At 48.1% G+C, this 24,658-nt stretch overlaps 1 protein-coding gene across 3 annotated transcripts in view; it reads left to right on the forward strand.

The window, feature by feature from the left end:
• SH3KBP1 (SH3 domain containing kinase binding protein 1) overlaps positions 1–24,658 on the forward strand; it is a 244,058-nt gene that overhangs the window by 200,717 nt on the left and 18,683 nt on the right. For all 3 annotated transcript variants that reach the window (XM_059384727.1, XM_059384726.1, XM_059384728.1), the window contains one exon: positions 13,505–13,590. In XM_059384727.1, the coding sequence (XP_059240710.1) occupies positions 13,505–13,590 (86 nt within the window). The remainder of the gene's footprint in view (positions 1–13,504; positions 13,591–24,658) is intronic.

Genomic DNA, 24,658 nt, shown 5'->3' on the forward strand with positions numbered 1-24,658 from the left:
GGTTCATCCATGTGGTAGCAGGACCCGTTCACTCTTAATACAAACCCTGCCACCGCCCTTGCCCAGATGTAGGAGCAGGTAGCTCTGTGAGTGGCTGAGCCACGTCAGAAGCTCCGCCGGCTGTGGTAGACGCACAATGGCCCAAGTACAGGAGACCAGCTCCCCAGCTGAACATGCAGCCAGTGACCTCAGTGCGGGCGGGCCCATCAGAGTGGCAGCTGGCTCGCCCGCGTCGTTCTGTAAACAGCTCCCAAGGCCCAAACAACTGCCCCCATGTGATGGCCCATGGGGAGACTCATGGGACCAGGGCCACTGTTGAGCAGGTCAGGCCCCACATGTCATGCCCTCTTCTGCCGACAGATAGAAGCCTGTGTGCATATGCATGAGACAGGGCCATGTGACCGCCCCGGTGACCTCAGCCCAGGGCTCAGTAGCATGGCTGGCCCAGCAGCTAGCACTCCAGAAGAAAACAGTTATGTAAACCAAAGTGCTTCTGAAGAAAGTATGAGCTACACAGAGAGACTGGAGAGCAAAGGTTGTGCATCTCTTTCTGGTGGGTGAAAGGGGAAGGGAAGGCACGCTCTGCCAAATTCTGTTAGTCTTCCAGGGGCTACAGTCATTTCCCTGAAGTCAGTAACAATTTCCAGAATATTCCTGTTCTAATCTGATCTGAAGAGAAGTGCAATTCCAATGACTTCTTTGCCTTCAAAGGTTGTTCTCAACCGTCTCATTGTGGGATAGGTACAGGCTTTGTGACGCCCCAGTTGGACCTGAATGCAAGGGGAAAGTGAATTGTAACTGGGACCTTCTGGACTCCCAGAAGCCCCCTCCGCATCTGTCCTCTGTCTAGCTGTTCTTCACCTCCAACTCTCTCATCATCCACTTGTCCGTTAGAGGTATGGCTCGCTGGGGAAGACGCATGAGGAGGGCTGTGTATATAAGCCAGTGGGAAATGTAACTGTTCGTCACCTGGGTGGTCTCCCACTTAGCCCATGGTGGCCCAGCCCTCAGAACACAGGATTTGCAGAAATGGGACAAGGGAAGAGAGGCCCTGGCTTCCTTCCCAACAATCCTAGGAAGTGGCAGACGCAGACAAGGCTGGGAGCATTTGGGAAACCAATACCTCCTTTGGCTGCTTGCTCAGCCGTCGGAAGGGAGCCCAGTGCCTACTCTAACATGGTGGTTAGAGCAGGCTCTCAATTTCGAGTGTGGGTCAGAATCACCTGGAGACCATGTTCAAACAGATCGCTGGGCCCCGCCCACACTGTTGCTGACTTGGTAGTTCTCAGGTTGGGCCTGGGAACTTACATTTCCATTAAGCTCCGGGTTGCCATCTCCAAGCTGCTGGCCTATGTGCACACTTCGAGAACCCCTGGTCTCGATTATCCCAAGTTTTTGACAGTGCCCTCCCCTTCCCTGGCTGCCTCTCATGCACCTATTAATGCTCCCCGATTTCAGAGCCCACTTAGCACACACAGCTTCTGGAAGCCGTCCCTTATGCCTCAGGATTGCTCTCTCTTCCAAAAGCCTGGCACCCCGTGTTTAGCCTAGTGTGGGGCCCCATGCTGTGCCACTTGGGATGCTCACACCCCCGGACTCCTTTACCAGATTTAAAGCAGATCAGGAGTGTGTTTTGTCATCTCCACATGCTCTACAGGGTTGAGCATATGGTAGTGGCTCATATAACACACTTGTTGAATGCCATGGTTCCTACAAAGGCAGGGAGGTGCTAGTGCTGACATTTTGTTCACTTTTGCCTCTCCCATCATCCTTCCCAGGCCCTGTACAAGCTCTGCACCATGTGGGTCCCATGTTCTGTACCTAGTGTGCCATGGATTCCAACGTTACAAAATTGAAGAAGATCACAGAAAGTCTTACTATTTCTCAGTGCCTCGCGCGTTTCATATTTTTTGCTAAGCAGTTACATTGGACAACCAGCCCTTATATCGGTTTATGAACTTGGTTTTGTTCCACCCAATTGGTTGAGGTAGGAATGTTAGCAGCACTCAGACAGTTTTGCGTCATGGGTCCTCCAAAGAGAAAGTATTATCTACTGTAGGAAGCCAAATCCTCTCTAGGATTTGCCTGACTGGATGGTGGACAGAGAATTGAACACATGGACACACGGTCATTATTTGTTCTCACCAGCCAGAAACCTCCTACCAAATGTGGCTTCCAGGAGAGGTTGGTTTCTTTCCATTTAAATAGGAAGTCGTATCTTTTAGAATGAAGAAATGCACAAGTTTAAGAAGAGGGGAGTCATTTTTGGATACATTTGCTTAACAGAAATGTATTGAGGGGCCACTGTGTGCAAGGCACTGTTCTGGATCTCTAATCCTGGGGCTCAGCCGCAGGTGCGGTTTCCAGGAACCACATCTGGGAGAAGTAGAATGACGCCCTTGCATAGTTTTGTGTCCAGCCAGAGCAAGTGGAAGCATGCCATTAACATACTTACCCATTGGTAAGAATATTCTTCCAATTTCCAGAAAGTAAGTTAAGATGGAATTATAACAGGAAAAAAAAAAAAAAAAAGACTGTTAAAAAAAAATTAGTACCAGAGTTGATTTGAAAATTGAATGATTGGAGTGCCTGGATGGTTCAGTCATTTAAGTGTCTGACTCTTGATTTTGACTCAGATCACAACCTTAGGCTCATGGGATTGAGCCCCACTTCAAGCTCTGCCCTGGGCATGGAGCCTGCTTAAGATACTCTCTGTCCCTCTGTTCCTTCCCCTGCCTCCCTAGCTCTTAAAAAAAAAAGCAAACAAACAAAAAACAAAACAACTGAATGATGAGAGGAGATTCTACTAGGCCCTAAGTGCCCCCTTCATCTGCAGGCCTGCACCTTGGCAATGCATTCGTTATTACTTCCCAGTGTGCGAAGCCAGAGTGCTCATCTTGTCCAGCCCGGTCTGGGGCGGGGGGGCAAGCATTCTGTCCACCCATATTTTCACACTTGAGAAAATGGAGGCTTGAAAGTATAGAGCCTTCTCACTTGTTTTGATATTTGATCATAAAAATGTTTCAATTGACAGAACGTACCTAAACCTTTTTGTATGTGTGTATACACACATGAACATGTGATATTATATGTCCAATAATCTGTATTATTGGTGTAATAAACATGAGCCCTATAAAAGGAGGTCCTGGAACTTGGGAGATGGTCCAAAAGAAAAAAAAAAAGAAAAAGAAAAATCCAAGGAAATGCTGGAGGGAAGCAGGTTTCTCTGAGCTCTAGTAATTCTATGCAGTGGGAGGCAGCGAGCCAGAAACCTGAGGGGCAAGACAGGTGTGGGACTTCAAAAGAATAAATCCAATAGGGAAAGAGGTAGAAGCAGGCTAGAACAGGTCTGTTAATCCTCCCAAACATAAGTACCCCAATTTGTAATATTTTTTTCATTTTCTTCCAAATAGCAGGGAAGCTGGAGCAGAACCTTTGTTCCGAGCTGCAGGGGAGTTTTGGCCGGTGCCTGCCCTCCCATGGACAGCAGGGAGCAGCGTGTGCTCTCCAAGTAGAGGGGGCAGGGGACTGGCAGGGTTGGGGCTGGCAGGGCCGGTTGCTCCAGAGGCCCTGAGTGGTAGACAGGAGGTCTGGGCTGGAGGGGCAGGAAGTGAAGCCGAAAGGCATCAGGAGGAGGAGAGGTGACCGAGCATGGAGTGGGAAAAGCTGATAGCCGGAAGAACAGGAGATGTTGGTCAGAAAGGGGAGGTGTGTGCTCACAGCTTCAGAGGCGCAGTAGGTCTGAAGATGAACTTAACCACGGAGAGAGGGGCCACGAATCTGGGTGACTGAATGTGAATGAAGGTTATAAGTGAAGGGACCAGGGGAAGGCGGGGCTGGCATTGGTGGCCGTCATAGGCTCAGGAAGATGGCAAGAGCCAACGTGAGGTGAGGCTGACGTTCTAGAAAGTGATGCCCTCCCAGATAAACATCGGTGTATTCTGGGAGTTGAAGACGGCCAGTGATTAGAAAGATTTCATGATCAGGGTGGTAGTTGGCCGTTCAGAGAGGAGGTGCTAGATGTGGGGGCATTGGTACCGTGGCTCAAGCATCCCGGGGGGCACCATGCATTGACTTCAGATGTGGAAGCATGTGTTGGAGGAGGGATCTCAGTGAGAAGGTGGGCATTTGGGTCTCGGACACCAGGCTGTGTGCAGGAGACCTGGTGACTTCCCAGACTCATGCTACTCAGAGACGGCTATCGCTTTAAATGTCTACCCATGAGGTACTTTTCCTGGGAAGGGCTGAAGGCTCCACCACAGAAACTGAAACGCCATATCCAGTGGGAAGGACAGTGGAACTGCAAGGCTTTTACTTGTAATGAAGATGGAAGCTGGATTTCAGAGACACACCGGGAGATAAGAGGCTGCGGAGCTCTGAGACAGTTGAGCTGGAGGCAAAGATTAAGTAAACATTTATATGCCAAACATCAACTCAGTGCTTAGGGAAGGGCAGATGTCTCTCTTGAGACCAATTTACCCACACGGAAGTTCATTTTTCTTTAGATTTACACAGGCAGCCTGGCTGCTCCAGCCCCTGGGGTTACAACTGAACAGGAAATAAGCTTCCGGGTCTCAATGGCTCTGTGAGGGGTGTGCCCCGCCCCCGCTTCCCCACCTCTTCTCTCTTACTAGGTATAAACTAATCCATCAATCGATCAAAAAGGAGGAAGAGAAAGGTAGCTAGTGCAAGCGTTTGGGGTGCTTAAGCATTTGGGTGCTTTGGTCATCATTTTGAGTTTGGACTACTCAAGTATTCAAAATGCCTTTCAAACAGTCTTAGTGGTGCATCACATGGTGTTTGAGTGTTTCCCTTCTTTTCCCCAAATCAACACCCAGCCATGTCTTTGGAGAATTTAAGAGAGAGATCTTGGCTGGTAGTTACAGAGGTGCGTGCCATTGGCTCATGGCTGGTAACTCCAAGTGCGGAATGGTCCCTCCAGGAGATTACAGGGGGAGAAGAGGAGAGAGTGGAGCCAGTATTATTTATAGGGTGGAGGAAGAATGAGGAACCTTCAAAAAGGGTAGATGGTGTTGTCATGGAATCCAGAAGAAAGGAATATGGAGCAAATGGAGCTGGGTGGATGTCACACCTGAATGTGTACTAGAATCACCTGGAAGCTGGTTAAAACATAGTTCTCTATTCCCCAAAGTGTCCAGTTCACTAGATCTGGGTGAAGGCCTGAAAACCTGCATTTCTAGCAAGCTCCCAGTGCTGCTGCTGCTGCTGCTGGAGGTTAGCTGACCACGCTGTGAGAACCCCACCATAGGTACACCCGGGAGACTGAAGGGCATCCACAAGCTTTGGTCACTAGTGTTGGCCCTGGCACTCCCAGTCCAGGAATTTCTATACAGTGGTTGGTAGCCAGAGACAGAGCTGGCGCGAACTGAAGAGAGAATGGGCAGGTGGCCAAGCTTATGTAGACTTGGCTTGTGAGAAACTTGGCTACGGAAAAAAGATGAAAAGTGGGGGCTTGTAGATGGATGCAGTGATGAGAGGGGTGTGTGTGTGTGTGTGTGTGTGTGTGTGTGTGTGTGGCCATCCATTACAGATATTCATCAAGTACCTGTATTTCTGGCCGGGCCTTCTTCTAGGGGTTAGTTAACTGTGGTAACCAGGCTAGGCATGGCTCCTGCCCACCCATTGCTTTGGAGCTGGCACAGCAGGGCGGACAGCCCACTCCTCTACCTCCCTACTTGGTGACTTCGAACAAGGTGCGCACCTCTCCGCATCTCGGTTTCTGAGTGGTCGAGAGAGGCCCGCCTTGCCCAGGTGTGCAAATTTAAACAAGCTGCCACACTTCAGGCCCCTGACTCTGCCTGGCCTTTGAGAGGCAAATCCGTGTGTGCTTCTCCTCCTCCCTTGAGATGCTCCCTGGGTGACCTCGGTGGGAGAGGGCCTTCCACGTGGTGGCAGGCAGGTCCTGTGCTGTAGCCCTGAGGGAGGGAGGAAACATGGACACTCTCGGACAGCACCTCAAGAAGTCTCTAGGGTGCGGAAGCATGAGCAACCTCCCCGCGAAGCAGCTAGAGATTCAGGGAAGGCCATGACTGAGGGAGGGGAAGATAATTTATGGACCAGAGGACTCCCATACGGCACAGGGGACCAGACCTTTCACCCTGTAGGGATGTCTGCAGTCTTCGCTGGCCTCATTTCGCGTGTATGTCTACCCTTCTCTCTTCCTTCCACCCACCCCTAAAATGACTTTTCTTTCTTGCTGTGAGAACCAGCAGTAACGATGGGGTTTTAGCCCCAGCCCAGAGGCCTTGGGCCTTGACGCACACTGATGGTTCTGCCAGTGGTGGTCCAGATCAGGCAAGGGACCAGTGGGAGACCGAATGCCTCACACGGGCCCAGTACTGGTTGGGTCAGACAATGCTTTCTTCATGGGCTCACTCTTTGAACACATTCCCTCAAGCGGCACCTCACAAACTTTTCTGAGTTGGGTGAAGATGAGTTCCCCCTCTTCCTGGCATCTTTAAAGCCCCTTGCCCCTCTGAGATGCCCAGCTGTGGGTTTGCAGATGAGGTCTGCTAGGTGCTCCTCCTTTTGCTTTTCGGGGGTTGTGGGTTTGTGCTTTGGATGGGCTCAGGAGAGAGGCCTGTTCCCACACACGCTTGCAGAGTCTGCACAGAGCACAGAAATTTGGAGGCGAGTTAAGTGGGCAATGTCCCATCACCTTCCACTGCGTCTTTACCACCTATAAATAGCCAAGCTTGTTTGTACGCATCCAAACAAGGACGCAGTGCAAGGGGAGAGCTGCCGGCAAAGCCGCTCTGGTTCCAGTCAAAGTGCTGGTGATTCCTGGGATGTCTTCGGCCGCCGGGTGGGTATGTAGGGACCCGCATATATCAGCAGCACCTTTGGACCCTTATTTCTCAGAAAGTGGAGGGCGCCTCCCCCTGCCCTCCCTCTGATGATTGAAGGAAACTGGGCTTACCGCTGTTACAGTTTTGTCCTTTCCCAACAGAAGGACTCTACCTCCCCAGGACAGTGACATCCCAGGGTGGAACTCTCCTAAAGGACTGGCTTCACATCTGCTACCTTTACAGATGGGTAGAGTCCTCTTAGAGTTGCTTATTGGAAACAGGAGAGAATCTCCTGTATGCCTATGCAGATACGCATTTGTTTATTGCCATCCCAATTGTGGTGGGCAGAGACCGGACCGGATGTCAAGAAGCATCCATCTGGTTTCAGCTCTGCCACTAATTAGCTGTGTGGCCTCGGGCACCTAACTGCTGTCCTTGGAGCAAAGACCCTTGTCTGTAGTAAAATAGGGGCTTGAGCTGGGCAACACATACCCAGTTTTAGCGGTCAGAGCCTAAGTGTGCGATGTCACAAGCAGGTGGGCAGGAAGCGATCACTTCCTTTGGCCTCACTTCCTTGGTGCACATTTGGACCAGGACGAGGCAGGTACACAGTCAGGTGGGGTAGTTTCACATTAGAAGGTGGAAAAAAACAAGGAACAAGAAAGAGGACAGGGTAACTCACGTCATTTCTCTATGAGCTTTACATTGACATCTGCCACCATCCAAATGTGTTGACACCTCCCGAGTGGGATGAAAGCTGGAAACAAAGCAGGACTTACAGGACGCGCCTCGGTTTCCTGAGCATGAGGACAGGCCAGTTCTGTTTCCTCTCCTTTCCTTTCCTTCTCAGCTTTTTTCTTTGCCCTGTAACAATTTTTAGGCAGTTAGAGCCCAAACATTTACATCAAGGTAATAGATCCTTCCGAGAGTGGGCAGGAGGTCTGCCAGAAAGAGTCCTCACCTGGACTTGAGATTCTCCTTCAGTGGGGGTCTGTGGATTCCCTCTTTTCCCCTTCAGCCCCACTCACCTCCAAAAGGGTCATGGGTCTCTCGGGTGTGGTATTTGATGCTTGCTGTTAGTCCTGCCGTCCGTTTATTTATTTGCTGATTTGCTTGCCTCGGCTTCCTGCGTGCTTCAACACCTTTTCCAGACCACATGTCTTGGCTTAACTGTCCCAACTTGGGCTAAATTGGGCCATGCCACTGGCCGAGCTCATGTTCTCCAAGGATGCCCATGGCGTGTCTTCTGCATTTCCAACTGTACACGCCCTGTCTCCTGTCTTGGGTCTGAGCAGCCGGAGTGGGCACCTCTGGTCTGGTTGAGTGTGTGATTCTTGTTTATTAGGAATCCTTTTTAACTTGGGGACAAAGGCGATTTACCCAGCTGGCAGTGAGCTGCATTGGCACAGGCTGCCCAGCCTTCTCGATGACTCATCATCCCCCTGACCAGAGACTGAGGGAAGCAGCTTTGAAGAGTGGTCAAGAGCATGGGCTCTGGAGTCAAAGTTACAAGGTTCAAATCTAGACCCTACTTTAGTGACCTTTTGTTAGCTAGTGACTTCATGTCACTGAGCCTTCGTTTCCTGATCTGTGTAATGAAAGTAAAGGGCATCACAGGTGGGGATCGTCAGGAAGCAGGCCCCGAGGCAGCATTTAGTGGGCCGCCTCTGTTTAGGGTGTAGTGCCCATGGAAGGGAGCAGGGAGCAGCGCTGGGCTGAGGGAGAAGTCGAGTTGTGATAACGGCTCACTGAGGCCCTGGCCGACTCCACAGGGAGGGGCTGACATGGCCTGTCTGAGTTGTCCTGTGTTGGGCTGATCTGGCCAAGATTTTTTGATACTGTGGAGTGTGGGCTGCCCTAGAAAGGACATGCCTTGGCTGAGGAGGTTCTCTGTAACTGAGGTGGTCCCTGGAGAGGACAGCAGCACCCCCAGTGGCAGGGGCAACCAGCCCTTTACCAAAGGGGGCTCTGGGCAATGTGGCTCCATGTCCTCCATGCAGAGCAGATATTCGAAGGGATGGATGTGAAAATTGAATAACGGACAAAAGGAGTTTATCCTGGTGCCTGGCTCAGGATAGGCATTCAGTAGGCAGTAGCCACAGCTCTCACTTCTGTGTGATTGTGGGTTCCACTCACTCCTGCCAGTGTCCTTGAGCTAGTCCCCCCCATCGTCTGCAGCTCAGGCTCCCTGTCCAGTAGAGCAAGGAGACCTCGCGCTGGTTGCCTGTTCAAGTCAGGTGTTTCAAGGGTCCATAACCAAAACTGCTAAGAAAAATACAAGACAATAGCATTGTTTTGATTTAAAAATCAGAAAGGAGTAATGGCAATCTTGTTCTGGTATCTTTGGCTGTATGGGGGTATGCCTGCTTTCTTTTATTTTCTCTTTTTATTCAACAGCTGACGGCATAGAAACTCACCATACATAAACCCTCTCAGGAGCTAGTAAATTCCAAAAGGATCAGATTTTTCTTTTCTCATTGAATTTAGTAACATCCTTTTTGCCAAAATGGTACCCATGTGTTGGGCAGACTGGAGGAGAGCAGAGACCAACCATCGAGGGCTGCAGCCTCATTGGGTGTCAGCTACTCCAAGCGTGTGCTTTGGAGAATTTCAGAAATTCTGGTATTTTTCAGAACTGAAATTCATTAGCATTATTGTAAGAGTCTATAAATACAGTGAAAAGCATTTACAAATAGACATTGTAAAACGCTTCCACACCCACAGTCTGAGCACTGTCAAAACACCAGCTGCAGCTTCCTTACTTGGAAGGATCAGAACCTTTTTTAAACGACACCTACTGTGTTTTCAAAATAGGCTTGCTTCTGGCCCTGGATAGAAGATAATTTGAGCCGAAAGCCTGTGTCTGGCTCTTGACATGTGGGATCAGGGCTCAGAAAGATGGGGGGATCCTCAGTTCCTTCTTGTCCGAATGCCCCTGGATCTTTAGCATCCGGGGACAGGTCACTTGGGGATGGTACTTCCCCTTCCTCAGGTGGTCCCTCAAGGCTTGGGCCTCTTGGTCTAGGATTTGGAATTCCACACACCCCCACCTGGTTCCCAGGTGAGCTCCAGGTGTGGGACCAGGTGATCACAGGGGCACCTGGGGTCGGGGAGGTTCTTTAAGGAGTGTTTGTAGACAAGGGCTAGACCATCTCTTGTCTTGGCAATCAGTTGTCCTTGACAGTACCATTGGGGAGAAAGGAGAGGGAACATAAGCTCCCTGAATTGTATGAGTCTCTGTTGTTAAAAGTGAACGTTAATGAAGGAAAAATTTTACCTATAGTCTTATCCCAGAGATAACTGCTGATAACATTTTGGACTATTTCTTTCCCATCTTTTTTCCTACGTGTGATTTGATTTGTTTTTCATTGGTTTTACATAGTTGGGATCATACTGAATATCCTCCAGCTTTTGGGGGTTGGGGGGAAATTGCATCTGTTGTAACAAATACATAATGCCTTCCCCTTTGAGGACAAAGACAAACGCCTATGAATCCCACAGGTGTTTTTGAGCCTTTGTCGTGTGCCAGGGGCTGAGCTGGGTACTGGCAGTCACCCATCACACTGGAAGAGTCACCATAAATATCCTTCCAGTCTTAAAAAGAAATAATGATCCTTATTCCTAATACCTAAGCAGGGTTTGTGGGTGTATGTACATAGAGGGTAGGTCACTTTTAATTTGTCTCTGTCCTTTGCCACTGTCACACCAGCCTTTGTCCTTCCTGTCATGTGTTTGTAAATATCATTTAAAAGTCCATCAAATGTAGGTTATTCACCTGTTCCCCTATTTATGAAAGATTCTAGTTTCAATTTTTCTTTATTACAAATAACACTGTGGTAAACATACTGATCTCCAAAACCCATTTGGTCATGTCAGACAATTTCTTTAGCATAGCCTCCCAGAACTGGGCCAAAGCAGATGCCCATTTTAAATGCTATTGATATACAACCTATTCTTAGAAATTACTTCTCTTTACCCTGAGCCATTCCCCAAAGGTTCTGTGGTAACTTTCCAAAATGCATCTATAAGAATAAAATAGTTGAGAGTGACAGTGAGGGAGCAAATAAAGGTAGAAGAGTAATACAGCCTGGGATACAGTGAGCACAGTAATGAGTGGTAGGGTTCTCCACAGTCTATTCAAGATAGGCTCACAGTTGACTGGAAGCTTCTAGCTGTCAAATCAAAGAGAGAAGTGGCGGCTCCGAGATTCATAGTTACCAAAATGCATGAATAAACCACATGTTCAGAAGCAGCTGAGCCGAGCTGTTCCGAGATACAGATCATTAACTGCTACATAAAGTTCCTTCTCCCACCAGCACGCCCTCAGATTCTGTCCCCAGTCATCCCGCCAGGGCGTCACCTCAAACCAACTTTGCTCTTGGCAAAAAAAAAAAAAAAAAAAAAAAGAAGCCCAGTGGAATTAACTGGACTTTTGTTGCCTGAGTGACCTTTCTCCCTGGACAGAACACGTGTTCTCATAGGTTTTGGTCCTTGGTGTGTTCCCAAAAGGACAGGACTGTCTGGCTCTGGGTAGAATTTGAGTTGTGTTAGTTTGGAGAATGACAGCACCAAAGCATTCCAGCTCTGTAGTTAGAAAATAATAAGATTAGGAGTCCTCAAGTAGTTTTCAAAATGAAAATCCTTTCCTACTAATAATGGTGCATTTCCCAAAACATTTCATTCAGAAGGTTACCTTCAGTTAGTAGCCACTGGGGCTCTGCCAATAAAATGTTTTGAAATAAATTTCCTCAGTCTCACCGCTCCTGTTGGCTTGAGGGTCTGTCCGAAGGAGTGTGCCCTGTGGGACCTGACCTTTGGTGGCTGGGGGATGGAATCTACTCTGTCCCCCAGTCTGCTACAGTATCCTGGCCTGGGGGACTCCACAGCCTCAGGAGGTGGGGCTGAGGCAGGAAACAAATGCTCTGCTCTAAAGCTTAAGCTGCTTCCCACTTCCAAGCACAGTGGCCCATGCTCTCCTTGAACTTGTACTTCAGCCGAGCTCTGAAAAGCCCAGAAAGTCTCCTAATACCCACCCACAGTTTTAGAGCTGTGTTTTCTCTCAGTGGAGGTCAAGCCATTTGGCCCAGCCCTTTTGGCCCAGAGTTCTTACTTTAAGACATTTAATTTTAAAGACTTACAGGTCAGTCTTGTTTGTTTGGGAACTGACGGGGGCTTACCTCCTTCCACTGGGTCTTCTCTCCCATCACAAGGATATGCGAGTCACACTGAATGCTATGACCACTGCCCCTTCTTGACTGAAGAGACACAGGGGTTGACCCTATCAAGTCCCTCCCTTGTCCCCTGGTTTATAGGTCTCTTTCCTCAGTTGTCCTTCCCTCCCTCATTACCTCCAAGACAAACAGAACCTTCTAGTACTCAGCCCAGCAGTCTGAACTTTGCCTGCCTTTCTGCTCTGCTCTCTGGGGACCTCAGGCTTCAGCCCAGGGAACCCTGGCCACACTGGGCACTCCCACCTCCCCTGAGGTCCTTGCTTAATCATGCCTTTTATTGATATATCCTCTCTCCCTTTCCCACCAAGGCCCAGCTGGAAGGCAACTTCCACTGTGTACCCCTGACCACACCACACAGATCCCCCACACTGACCCAGTCCTTTCGTCCCCTACGACTTCAGTGTGCGTTTCCCTTGCCCAGCCTGTGCCGTGTGGGCCTATGTGTGTGTCTGTCTGTTTCTCCCATGGAGACCGTGAGCCCCTCCAGAGTAGGAACTACCTGGCGCGGCTCTATCCATATGCCCTACATGATGGGTATTTGACAGGCGAGCCTTGAGTAACTCTGCCACTCATTGTGTGGTTTGGCTTCAGGCCATGGTGACTGCCCAGAGCCACGAGATGGCCTATTTCTGTTGCTTTCCCAGAACAACTCCTTGGCTTCTCCCTCTCATTTTATGGGTGAGGATCTTTTCCTCTTTCACAACCATCACAGACCACAGATAATCTCGTTCAGGGCTCATCCCCCTGGAAGGGTCTAGAGATCTGCCCTTTGGGAGGAATTCAGAGGCACCTTCTATTTCTGTTTCTCTCCTCTTCTCAGAGGCCTGCTCCCACCCCTCAGGGCTGTTCCTTGCCCAGATACAGAGGGAAGTCACTTGTGTCCTGACGGGCACGGGGGCACCTACCCAAGAGCCATCTAATTTTACAGGCCTGGGCCCCAGCGCCAGCTTTCAGGCTGCCAGACCTTAAACTCAGTCCCTTGTGCCTGTCAACACCCCAGCTGATGCCTCCGACTCAGGCCAGACCACCTTTTTCTCAAGGTTAAAAGTAGCCGACCTTTGACAAGCAGCATTGGCTAAATTCCTTGCTCCTTAAAAGGGAGGCTCTGGTTATCATTTGCTGGTTCTTATTTGGCCATGGGGCGGGAGCAGGCCCCACGCCGTACCCTGTGTACCCGCGGGAGGGTTAGTGGCTAAAGGTGTATTGCTGAACAGTCATTATTAAAATAGCCCTCTCTGAAAATGTGTGCTGGAGAGGTGGGCATCCGGTCTGTCGGCAGGTCTGACCGAGGCCCATGCATGCGGTTGGAGAGGTCACTGGCTCCCGCTGGCTCCCTCCCAGACAACGGCGCCACCCGCCCCATGCACACAGCACACTCCTTAACGTGTGTGCAGCGAGAAAGCTGACACAATGACAAGGACACACACCAATTGTTAAATGCCTGGACTTGTGTTTTTAATATAGGGGTGACGGTCCAAAGATTGACTTGGTGGGCAGTTCGATTTCTGGCATCCTGGACAAGGATCTCTCGGATCGCAGCAATGACATCGGTGAGTAAGGCGAGCGTTCTGGCTTCTCTTCACAAAATTTTCAAAGAACTGCAGCGTTTGGGTTGCCCCTTCGAGCAGCCTGGTGAGAACGAACACAGCCATTTACAGGGAAGGCTAACAGCCCACCGTTGGTGTTAGAAGTTGTGGTTTTGTAAAGGGGATGTGATGGTGATTGCCACATTAAAACAGAATGCCTGGAATTTTTACTCTCCCTGACCTTAGGAGAACAGTCTAAAGAAAAGAGGTGATGAATAAGCCTTTTGTAAAAGTGGGCATTAACACTTATATTCATAAGGTGAATGGGTGAGAATGCAGAATGGCCAAGTTCATTATAGTCAACACTCAGTGTTTTGAGTTTGAATTTAAAATGAGCTCTGGCCTGATAATTGCTGATTGGTTAAGAACATGGGTGAGTTTTTCAAAGGTCAAGATAGCACTGTGATGGAGGGAAAGGTAGCCAAAGTCTCTGTGGGGAAGCAAGTGAGAGGGTCTTCTGGGTGTGTGCGTGGGTGGCACCAGGTCGCATGTGTGCTGGTTGAGGCCACTATTGGTCTGACTCAGGTGACAGCCCTTTTAAGAAGTCTAGATTTGAGGGCTAAAAAAATTTTTTTAAGCTTTACATCTTCTATTTATACCTATCATGGTCATAATATTCTATGTAATAGGGCTACATTTTGGAATTTGCCTTTTTAAATTAAAATTTTTTACTTTGAAATAGAGATTTGCATGCAGTTGGGAGAAGTAATACAGAGAGAACTATGTACCCTTGACCCCTTTTCTCTCAATGGTAACATCATAATGAAACTACAGTCTGAGATCGGAACCAGGATATTGACATGAACACGTCCACTGGGCTCCCTGCTTTTACTAGTACCTGTGTGTCTTTGGTTCTTTATGGTTTTGTCACATGTGTTAGGTCTGTGTATCTTCCCCCTCGGTCAAGATACAGAACATTCCGTCGCTACCAGGATCCCGCCATGTTGCCCTTTTATAACTACACCCATGTCCCTCCTGTCCCCCACCCCTTCCCAAACCTCTGGCAGCCGCTCTCAGGGACTGATTTGCCGTGGAAGATTTCCAGCATCTTTTGCATTGGCTGCTCAATTTAGAAACAAACATCTGACCGTTGGCGGACCCATAAGTTAAGGCACCGAGTGCCTAACGTGAACGATCCTGTCACCTGGGTTACTCCTCCTTTTTGGACTGCTGTATTTTTCCAAACCTGCTAATAGAGTTGTGTCTTTACAACTGCTGACTGTAGTCTCTGGCCTGATCTTATGAAGACTTAGTGGTAGGATATGTCATTGTGACTGTAAACACCAAAAATATTTGCTCTGTCTGCAGAGGCTTTTTGACCACCCCAGCCTTTGAGAAGCGCAGTCGGGAAGTGCGACCAAAGGCTTCTGACAGCTTGGGCTGATGGAATAATAATAGAAATGCCGGCCTGCTGCAGCTTTCGACCTGGTTAAAGGGCAGAGCAGAGCAGGGCAGTGATTGGCTATAAATGAGACGGAGTCATCAGAATGAGCCTGATGAAGTTCTGGTCTTGCCACTGTGGTTTAACATTCAGGCCCCCAATTTAAGGCAGGGTGACCAGCTGGTGAAGTGGCAGAGAAGGTAATGTGGGGCCCCCCACAGGAAGGGAGGTGTTCTCCCTTCTCCAGGACACAAAGGGCTGTGCCTTGCCTGGGAAGAGCGTTGGCCTTTGGCTCTTGTTTTCTTTGGGTCTGGAGATGACTCGGGTGGCTCTCACCAAAATATGCATTTCATATTTCTCAGTCTGACAAGCTAGTTTGGAAATGTTGGGGGCCTCGATCGAAGGGGGTTCATCTACAGAATCTCCTCATATGTGGAAACTGGGCCCCTGTTGTGTGTATTTGGGAGCCCAGAAAGAGCTGCTGAGGCTTAGTTTGCTCTCATTTTACCAAGAAGACGTTAATCCCCGAAAGCCCTAACTCCTCAAGCTAATCATGTCATGCATATTGTTTGCATTGCAAGAAACTATCCTCGGTGGCCTTGTAATCAGCCGCTAAATACTTCAATATCTACTCAAGGGCAAGGCCGAATGGCTACCAAGGCCCTCATACACAGGCCCTGCTGTCTAGCAGCTTTGTGTCTCTTTGGGCCTCTGGGACAGCAAGTGGAAAGTGAGGTAACACTAGCAGACTGTCTCACTGACCACTGAGTGGTGGAAGGTAATGCCAGTCACAGTTGGGGAGGCTCTGCTCCATGAGTCGGGGGCAAACTCCTCTAGATCTAGAAGTTGGATTCACTGAGGCAGAAGCAGGCAGGGACTTCCCGTGGGAAGGCGGATAACTGAGCACAGATCAGCCTGGCCATAGGAGAGCGTTCACAGCGGCACAGAGGGAGGTTGCCCTGTAGATGGAGGTTGCCCTGTAGATGGAGGTCTGGGCTGGATTCGGCAGAGGAGGGACGCGTCTGTGATTTATTCGGTAGGCTGTGGGTTGACATTGAAGTGACATGATCAGGTCTAAGCATTCCGATGATAACTGATGGAGCTCTGTGGGACCAATCAGATGAAGGAAAGATGGGTGTTGCGAAGTCAGGTTATTGGTAGTGCAGGTGAGGGGCAGTTAAGAGAGACCCTGCATTAAGCTGCCACACAAGATTGCGAAATAAGGGCTGGATGTGAAAGCAGCAGAGCAAGAGAAGTATTGCCAGGCCTTGGGCCCTGACTGGGTTGGGGCGCAGGGAGGAGGAGAGAATCCCTTGTCAGCTGTGAGGTTTTAGGGTTAGGGAAAAGTGACTTGGGAAGCAATAAGCATGTCTGGGGGAGGAACCGGTCTGGGGGGAAATGTGGATTTATTTAAGCCTGTTGACTCTGAGATGTGGTCAGATGTCCCCGTGTTAGTGCTGGATGAGGTGGAAGCCAGAAGGTCGAGGCTGGGGAGAGCTGAGGTTGTAGAGGCCAACAGGGTTTGCAAGTAGAGATGAGGACCTTCTAGGAGACCAAGCGCAGGGCTGGCACGTGCAGACCCGAGCGTGAGGAGCGCAGACTGCTGCCTCCGGGCCAGGAAAACCTTCGGTAGTTTACACGGCCTCTCCCGCCCCTCCCGGCTGCAGCTGCTTCACTGATGAAGGAAACTGACGTCTCTCCCAACTTCCTCACCTTGTCTTCCAGGGTTCTGGAATGTCCCTTAATGGGCTGCACGAGAGAGAAATGCCTATTATCAATGCTATCATCTGCTTAGAAGGGTTAGTTAAGTCAGGAAGATAAGTAAAGGCCTTAGCCTGAGAAAAGAGGAAGAAGGACCTAGAGCTTGATGACCAAACCACACACAAAGTCCCCATCTAAGGGAAAAGAGGAATCTGGCAGCCTCTCAGAGGCCAAGGGGGAAACAGGTTTTAAGCAGAATGTCATTAGGCTCCGGGGCAGAAATGCTCTTGTTAGATGGGTGGATCCAGGAGCACAGGATCCCTCGGAGGGGCTGGCACCTTTCAGGGCTGCTTTGTGTCTCTGCTTTTGTAGCATTTGCTCATTGCCTTGACGCAAGAAGAAAATTATTTGTACCAGAATGTTTTGTTTGTGATTCAAACAATTGAAGCTGTCCAAATGTGGGCCACAGTGAATAGCCCATACAGCCCTGAAAGCCCTTAGACATCATCAGTGTTAGCTATAAATAAACTTGTTTCCTCTTAATAAAGCTATAATTTTAAATTATTATAATATTGAATTAGAGAACATGGTTTTTCCGATCTCCTGTGGGCAGCTACCAGCATCTGTCAGCCCACAGTAATTTAGAATGAAATCAGTTAGTCCAAAACGAAGTTGTTGATGTTGGTTCGAGATACTGTGTATCAAACTTCAGGGCCATATTTCAAGGAACATAATAGGATCCATGGATGAGCTCCAGAGCAGGCCTGCGCATGAATAGAAATGAAAATTAAATTGTCCAGTTTTCTCTTGCTGACGGAAGACTCTCTGCTCCGATTGAATGGGAGATTATAGGCCGAGGAGTCAAGTGCCATAACATTTACTTTTATTATGCCATATATTGTGGTTCCCACGGCACGGCAGGATTTATTATTACACTCCAATACCATGGAGATTTTCCGACTCTTTCCCACTAAAGCGTGGAGATAGCAGCGGGCCTGCCGGTGGGAAGCCGCCTGGGAGCTAAGCCGTCCAGAAGCAACTGTTTGACTTGGAAACAACCCTTCCCATTTCTCGTCTGTCGCTTGCCTTTGTTGACCGTCGTTCCCCACCCATCCTGTTCAGGTCTCATCCCACTGTCCCCACTTCTTTCCCTTTATGAGACCGGCACCCCCTCTTCACGTGGGGAAGCTGGGAATTTCTCCTCCGGCTTTCCAACCCGATCCACAGATACGCACTGGACATGGCAATCAATTTGGGGGCCGAGGGTTGCCAGCTTTAAAGTTGATGGACTTAGGACATAAAACTGGTTTGGAAGATCTAAGTTTAACTTCATCCTGTCCTCAGATTCTTACAGATGCCTCCCGGCCTGTGGTTCATTTGGACCAGGAAATGCAAAAGCACTTCCCTGCTGACACCTTGGCAATGCTAGGAAGACCTCATTGATTTGGGATCCTGGAAAGGTTCTGAAACTGGATTGTCATGATGGTTACACAGCTCCATAAATTCACTAAAAATTATTTTTTTTAATATTTTATTTATTTGAGAGAGAGACAGTGAGAGAGAGCATGAGCGAGGAGAAAGTCAGAGGGAGAAGCATGAAGCTGGGAGCCCGATGCAGGACTCGATCCCGGGACTCCAGGGTCATGACCTGAGCTAAAGGCAGTCGCTTAACCAACTGAGCCACCCAGGCACCCCAAAATTATTAAGTTGTATGCTTAACCTGGGTGAATTTTGTGATATACAAATGATACCCCAATAAAGCTGTTAAAAGCAGCTCTGGCTCCCATCCAGGAACACAGGTCACAATTCTACAATTCCACACCAACTTATATCAGGACTATTTGAGAGGCTATATGCATGTCCCCAGTGTGACGACAAAAAGCAAAAGAGATTGGGCTTTCTAGGGCCATGTGCTTTATACCAAGGAAGTGAAACATCTTGAACTTCTGGTGGATGATCTTGAACCTAGTCAGCACTCTGAGCATTTTTGGTGTCCTTCCTGCACTTTGGGACACTTGGCCTTGGCTCCAGTTCATTTGGAAGAGGGTCTATGCCAGACCTCTCCCTGCAGTGTCCCAGTGTGGCTCCCCACCTCTCCCCTAAGACCATTAGGGCTCACAGTCTAGGTTGCACTGAGTAAATGAGGTCAAGCTGGCAACCAGTACTGATTTCAAAATCACCTCACAGTCCTAGAAGAGATGGGCTGATGGCAAGGCCTTGTCCTTCTCGGCACTTCCAAGAGTCTGGTCCCACGTGAATGCTGCAAGTGTTCACAGGCAGACATTTGCAGTTAGAAACATCAGGCCACACCCAAACCAGGGCCCTTCCCCCTGCCTGCCCAGCCCCCACCAGGGCATTCCTAGTCTTCAGCAGTCTGTGGGGTTGGCTAGGTTTTGATGCTTAGTTTTGATGGGTTCTGCAAGCCTCTTTCATCCCACCGCATGCAATAAGAGCAAAAGTGGTGAACGTTCAAAGTGCCCACAGGAAAAGGCGCACGAATGCTGTAGAAACAGGTGGGGGTTCAACAGATCAAAGTGGGGAGATGATGATACATGTTTCGCCCCATGAGAGTGATGTGTTTGGCAGCATGGATGATTCTAAAACAGAGGGAGCAGTGCCATCCTCCCCAGGGGACCTCCGGTCGTCTACCGGCAACAAGGAAAAGGAACTGACAGGTAAGATGAGCAGAGGGACGTTCGGGTGTTCAGCAGATGTGTTCCAATGCCTCTCGGCTTGGAGAGGCTCACAGTGCCCACTACCCGTGTGGACCTGGGACCAGCCCCAGAAGCTCACCTGTGCACAGAGGCAGTGTGTCCTGCTCTGGGATTTTGGTCGCCCACCTCAACGGCCAGGGTTCCCGAAGCCTTTCTTCAGCTCAGTGGCTTGAATGTCTCTGCCACATGCTGAGACCACTGGCACCTTGAAGAATGCAAATGCGGAGGGACACCCAGTGGGGGCAAAGTAGTCTATACTCAGCAGGGAGACTTCCACAGTAAGCTTTCTTACTTCCGCACTGTGCTCGACTGAGGCCTCGGTGCTGAGAACGTAGGCGGAAGCAAGAAGGGAACAGGTGACATGCACTCTCGGATTGCACATGGCCTTCATTTGGCCTGCAGTGCCCTCTGCCCGTGGGCTCACAGATTGGCAGAGCCCTGTTACGGCTTCTGTTGTAAATATCCAGAGGGATCTATCACCTGCCAGAAAACCACACTCAAAGACCTCTTTGTCACGCTAAAAGCATTAGAGACAAAACTACACCTCATTAAGTGGGACATTTGAGTTAACAAACTCCCTTCTCTAGCCAAGGGCCCTTGTTAAGGCCTGATGTGGATGCCTTGGCCGAGACCACCTCCTGCTACCTCAGATTTATTAAATGAGAAAAGTGATGAGCACTTGGGAGTGAGGTTGGTGCGCCCCGCTAAAGGGTAATTGGATCTGGTGGTGACAAGCTAAAGATGAGGTGTCAGTGAACAGGGATCCCTGATTTAGAGCCGGAGAAGCCGCTTTATTTAGCTGCGTGGTGACCTGCGGTGGCGCTCCCCACCTCCCCACACTTGAGTCATCTCTCCCTGAGGTGGTTCGTGTTCTCTGGAATCCAAAGACTTACACACACACAAAAGGCTTTTAATTTGAGGGACTGCTGACTTTCATTTTACTAATTGAGGACATCTTAAAAAGCAAATGCCATTGCTTGGTAGATTTAAAAATTGGACAAATTTAGCTTACTGGGAGACTCACAATGTTGACCTTCTTTTCCTTGGCACTTTATAGACAGGTGGTAGCTTTGTCATGGACTCACACCAGTTCTTGGGGAGGCTTCTGAAAATTACACGTCCAGCACATATGTGCAGAAATGAGGGTCTGGGGAGAGAAATGTCGGGGACAAACCAAAGGCCCCAGAGAGAGGCAGGTGTTCAAGCGTGGGTGAAAACTCAGTAGTGCCCAGAAATGTACAATTAGCAGATTAATTTTTTATAGGGTTACAGTTACTTTTTTTCAGATCACTCATGCAACGTCACATTTTAAAGGGTGCTTTTTTTTTAAAGATTTTATTTATTATTTATTTGACAGAGATCACAAGTAGGCAGAGAGGCAGGCAGAGAGGAAGGGAAGCAGGCTCCCTGCTGAGCAGAGAGCCCGACGTGGGGCTCGATCCCAAGACCCTGAGATCATGACCTGAGCCAAAGGCAGAGGCTTTAAACCACTGAGCCACCCAGGTGCCCCAAGGGTGCTTTTTTTTTTAAGGTTTAGGTGGGAAAGGAGGTAGGGGGCCTGAGCAGGAGGGGCGGAGGGGGGGAGGGAGAGGAGAAGCCGACCCACCGTTGGGGGGGGGGGGGGCGCCCAACGCAGGGTTTGATCCCAGGACCCCAAGGTCATGACCTGAGCCCAAACCAAGAGTCGGCCACTCAACCAACTGAGCCACCCAGGTGCCCCTAAAGGAACCTTTAAATGCTTTATACCTCTGCCCTCTTCCTTCCCCAAGGCTGGAGAATGGAAGCCTCCAGTTCTAGAGGGGTCTGTCCCTCCCAGTGTGGTAACAAGAGCACTGGGCTTCGGACAGAATGTCTTTTCTCCTTGAGTTTTTTTTTTTTTTACTTGGCATTTAATTTTGGGTTCTGTGTAACTCTAGGCATTAGGATATTGTTGTTTCACACGCAAAAATTGTCTTTTATGAGTGAGTGACTGCTCATCTTGTCGCTCAGTAAAGTGCCATTGAATGAAATGAAATGCCCTGTTCCTTGAGTCCCTGAAAGGGGACATGTCCTCCGGACACACGCCCCACTGTAGCAGGCCATCCACCATGGCACACACCTCTTTGGGTCCCAGATTTTTTTTTTTTTTTTAGTAGAGTTGACACACAATATTTTATCAGTTTCAGGTGTGGATCTTGGTTTCTTATCTTTAAACCAGGACCTTGGAGGAAATGATCAAAGCAGCCCAGTTCAGCCTCACAGGCTTGTCTGTCAGGCTCTGTTTCTTTTAGCTACATTTTCTGGATATTAAGAAAACTGCTCTTTTTTGGTAACCTCTGATTTCTCTTCAAGATTAAATAGCTTATTCTTTTGTTTGTCTCTTAACCGCAGTTCCCTCAGTTTTGTTAGTTCCTTTAACCCGAACTGCTAATTTGGCTCTTTCTAAGGTCTCATCTAGGGTTTTGGCCTGAAGATTTTTGCTTATAAAAGATTTGCTGGCCAAAGCCCCTGGATGGCTCAGTTGGTTAAGCATCTGCCTTCAGCTCAGGCCATGATCTCAGGGTTCTGGAATCAAGCCCTGCATCGGGGCTCTCTGCTCAGCCAGGAGTCTGCTTCTCCCTCTCTCTCTATCAAATGAATAAACAAAATCCTTAAAAATAAATGAATAAAAGATTTGCTGGCCAAACAGAAGTTTAAGTAATTAACAATTGTGAGCATAACAGTTAAGGCATTACTTTTTATAAAGCTTTTAAAATTATTCATTCACCTTTTTAAAAATGTATCATGAGTTTTGAAAAATATTGATGGGTAGGATGTTTGCCATCCTAAGTACATTTGACCTCATAGAGCAAACCCTTATACAGAAACAAGATCATTCCACAGAGTCACCAAGTATGGGGTGTGTTAGAGAAACCGTGGGTTCCCAGGTTAGGCACACTTGGATTTGAAGGATAGCTCTGCAAGTTCCAGCTTGAATGGTTCTGAGCTCCACTTTCTTCTTAGGTATCACAGGGTTAGTAATACCCCGCTGCATTAGAGGGTTGTTGTAAAATGTAGACCTGATGATTTGAAATGGTGGGCACAAAACAGGGGCTTTCTGAGTGGTAGTTGGCGTAGCTGTAGTCAGAGCGAAGAACCAGGCATCAACCTACGTTCTCACCAGGACTACTGTTATTAGAAAGCAGGAAAGTTCTTGGACACATACCATAATCAGCTGGCTGAAATTCCGTAGCGGCACCTGAAATCGTTTCTTACATGATCTACTCGGTTGTATTTGGGTTTTAAAGAACTTCTCCCCACCCCATCCCCAGTAACAAAGGGAATAGGTACTTTAAAAAAAAAAGAAGAATGCAGGAAGGTAGAAAGTGAAAGTCCCCTCGGGGTCTCAACCTCTCTTTGAGATAATCACTGTTAATTTGTTGTACAGGCTTTTAGACTTCTATCTTTCCATGATTGGATAGATGGATGAATTTTTACAAATGTGATCAGGTTGTGCATACCGTTAGGGTCCACAGTTGTTTTTTGAAGTGAATAATGTATGTTTGCATCTTTGCATGTAAGGCACATAGGTCAACCTTATATTTTTAATGTCAATGTAATATTCCATGGTGTGATTCTAGCAGAACCAGCTCGCTCAGAGCAATGTGGCAAAGAGCAGCCTAGGACGATGATCTCTAGACAGGGACACCTGCACCATGGGGGGCCACGGAGACGCCCCAGGCCATGGATAGTGCCTCATTTCTTATGTGCTCTTTCTTCAAACTCTTCTCCTGGGAGACCCACTGGCAGGCTGCTTCTCCCCTTGCACTCCCCTTTCCTACTGACCCGATCCCAGCTTACACAGCATAGCCAATCTCTTGCCCGCCCCACAGGTAGGCAAACTCCCACTGCAAACCAAGAGACACTTCCAAGATTGGTGTTGGACTTGAGAAATTGAGTGACTTTATTGACTGGACAAAAAAATCCATTTATAAGTTGGTTGGTTTCTAATTCTTTGCTTCCAACAAAATTGAAGGAGGCACCGACTGAGTTGTTCATTGATAGATTGTTCGAAATAGTTCTTGGTGATGCTAGACCACTGTCTGATATAAATTGGAACGAGTTCAAAGAATTGAGTGACGTTGTGATAACAGAATTCTTTCCATTCCTATATACTTCAATTTATGTGAACAAAGTTTCTTGGCACTTATATCTATAAAATGAAAAATAGGAATAGAATCAGTACCAAACCATGTCATTCTCATGTTAAGTAAAATCATACACATGTGCATAAAGTTATCTGGGGGGAAAGCCCAATAAGATTGCCCTCTTTTATGCCAACAGATTATGAAAATGTGTGGTACGTGTGTATACATTTGCTTTGATCATTTATAAAATACTAATAATTGTCATGGTAACTCCTTCCAGAAGAAAAACCATTACACTTAGAACCTTAGGATTTCAGGAACTTAAGAAATCATAAATTTCTATTTATAACCTTGTTTTTTACAGAAGAAAAGATGATGAACAAAAGACAAAATTAACAAAAGCACAAAAATGCATTACATTAGAGTAAAATCCAACAGTATGACAGAAGTACAAATTCAGAGAGGGAAAGGGGTGGTGCAGAATTTCCAACTGCTAACGAAAAACTTATTCCTGATTTTTTTTTAAAGATTTGTGTATTTTATTTGAGAGAGAGCGGGCGAGCCCAAGGGGAAGGAGCAGAGAGAGAGAGGGAAAGAGAGTCTCAAGCAGATTCCAAGCAGAGCATGGAGCCCATCATGGGACTCAGTCTTATGACCCTGATATAGTGACCTGAACAGAAACCAAGAGTCAGATGCCTAACCGACTGTGCTACCCAGGTGCCCCAGCTTATCCATGATTTTTTAAGATGGATGACAGCGGTTGTTAAGCTGTCATGGCATTCAAATGTATGTGGAATATACTTAAGAGAGTAATATCATAGTTATCTTCTAAAGTATAGCAGAAACTACATCTTTGTGACAAAAACATCTCAAATTTTAGATGTCAACTTTTAAGATGTATAAGGGGGCATGTAGGTTTTCAAAATTATTTTAGGAGGCGCACCAGTAAACAGTTTGAAGACCACTGGCCTCGTAAATAAATATATCATTCTACACTTACATAAATATTTCTCTTTTTTCAGATTTTATTTATTTACTTGAGAGAGAGAGAGCACAGAGGGAGAGGGAGAAGCAGACTCCCTGCTGAGCAGGGAGCCCAACAAGTGGCTCAATCCCAGAACCCTGGGATC

This window comes from Mustela nigripes, chromosome X (genome assembly GCF_022355385.1).
Source record: "Mustela nigripes isolate SB6536 chromosome X, MUSNIG.SB6536, whole genome shotgun sequence".
Classification (NCBI taxonomy): Eukaryota; Metazoa; Chordata; class Mammalia; order Carnivora; family Mustelidae; genus Mustela; species Mustela nigripes.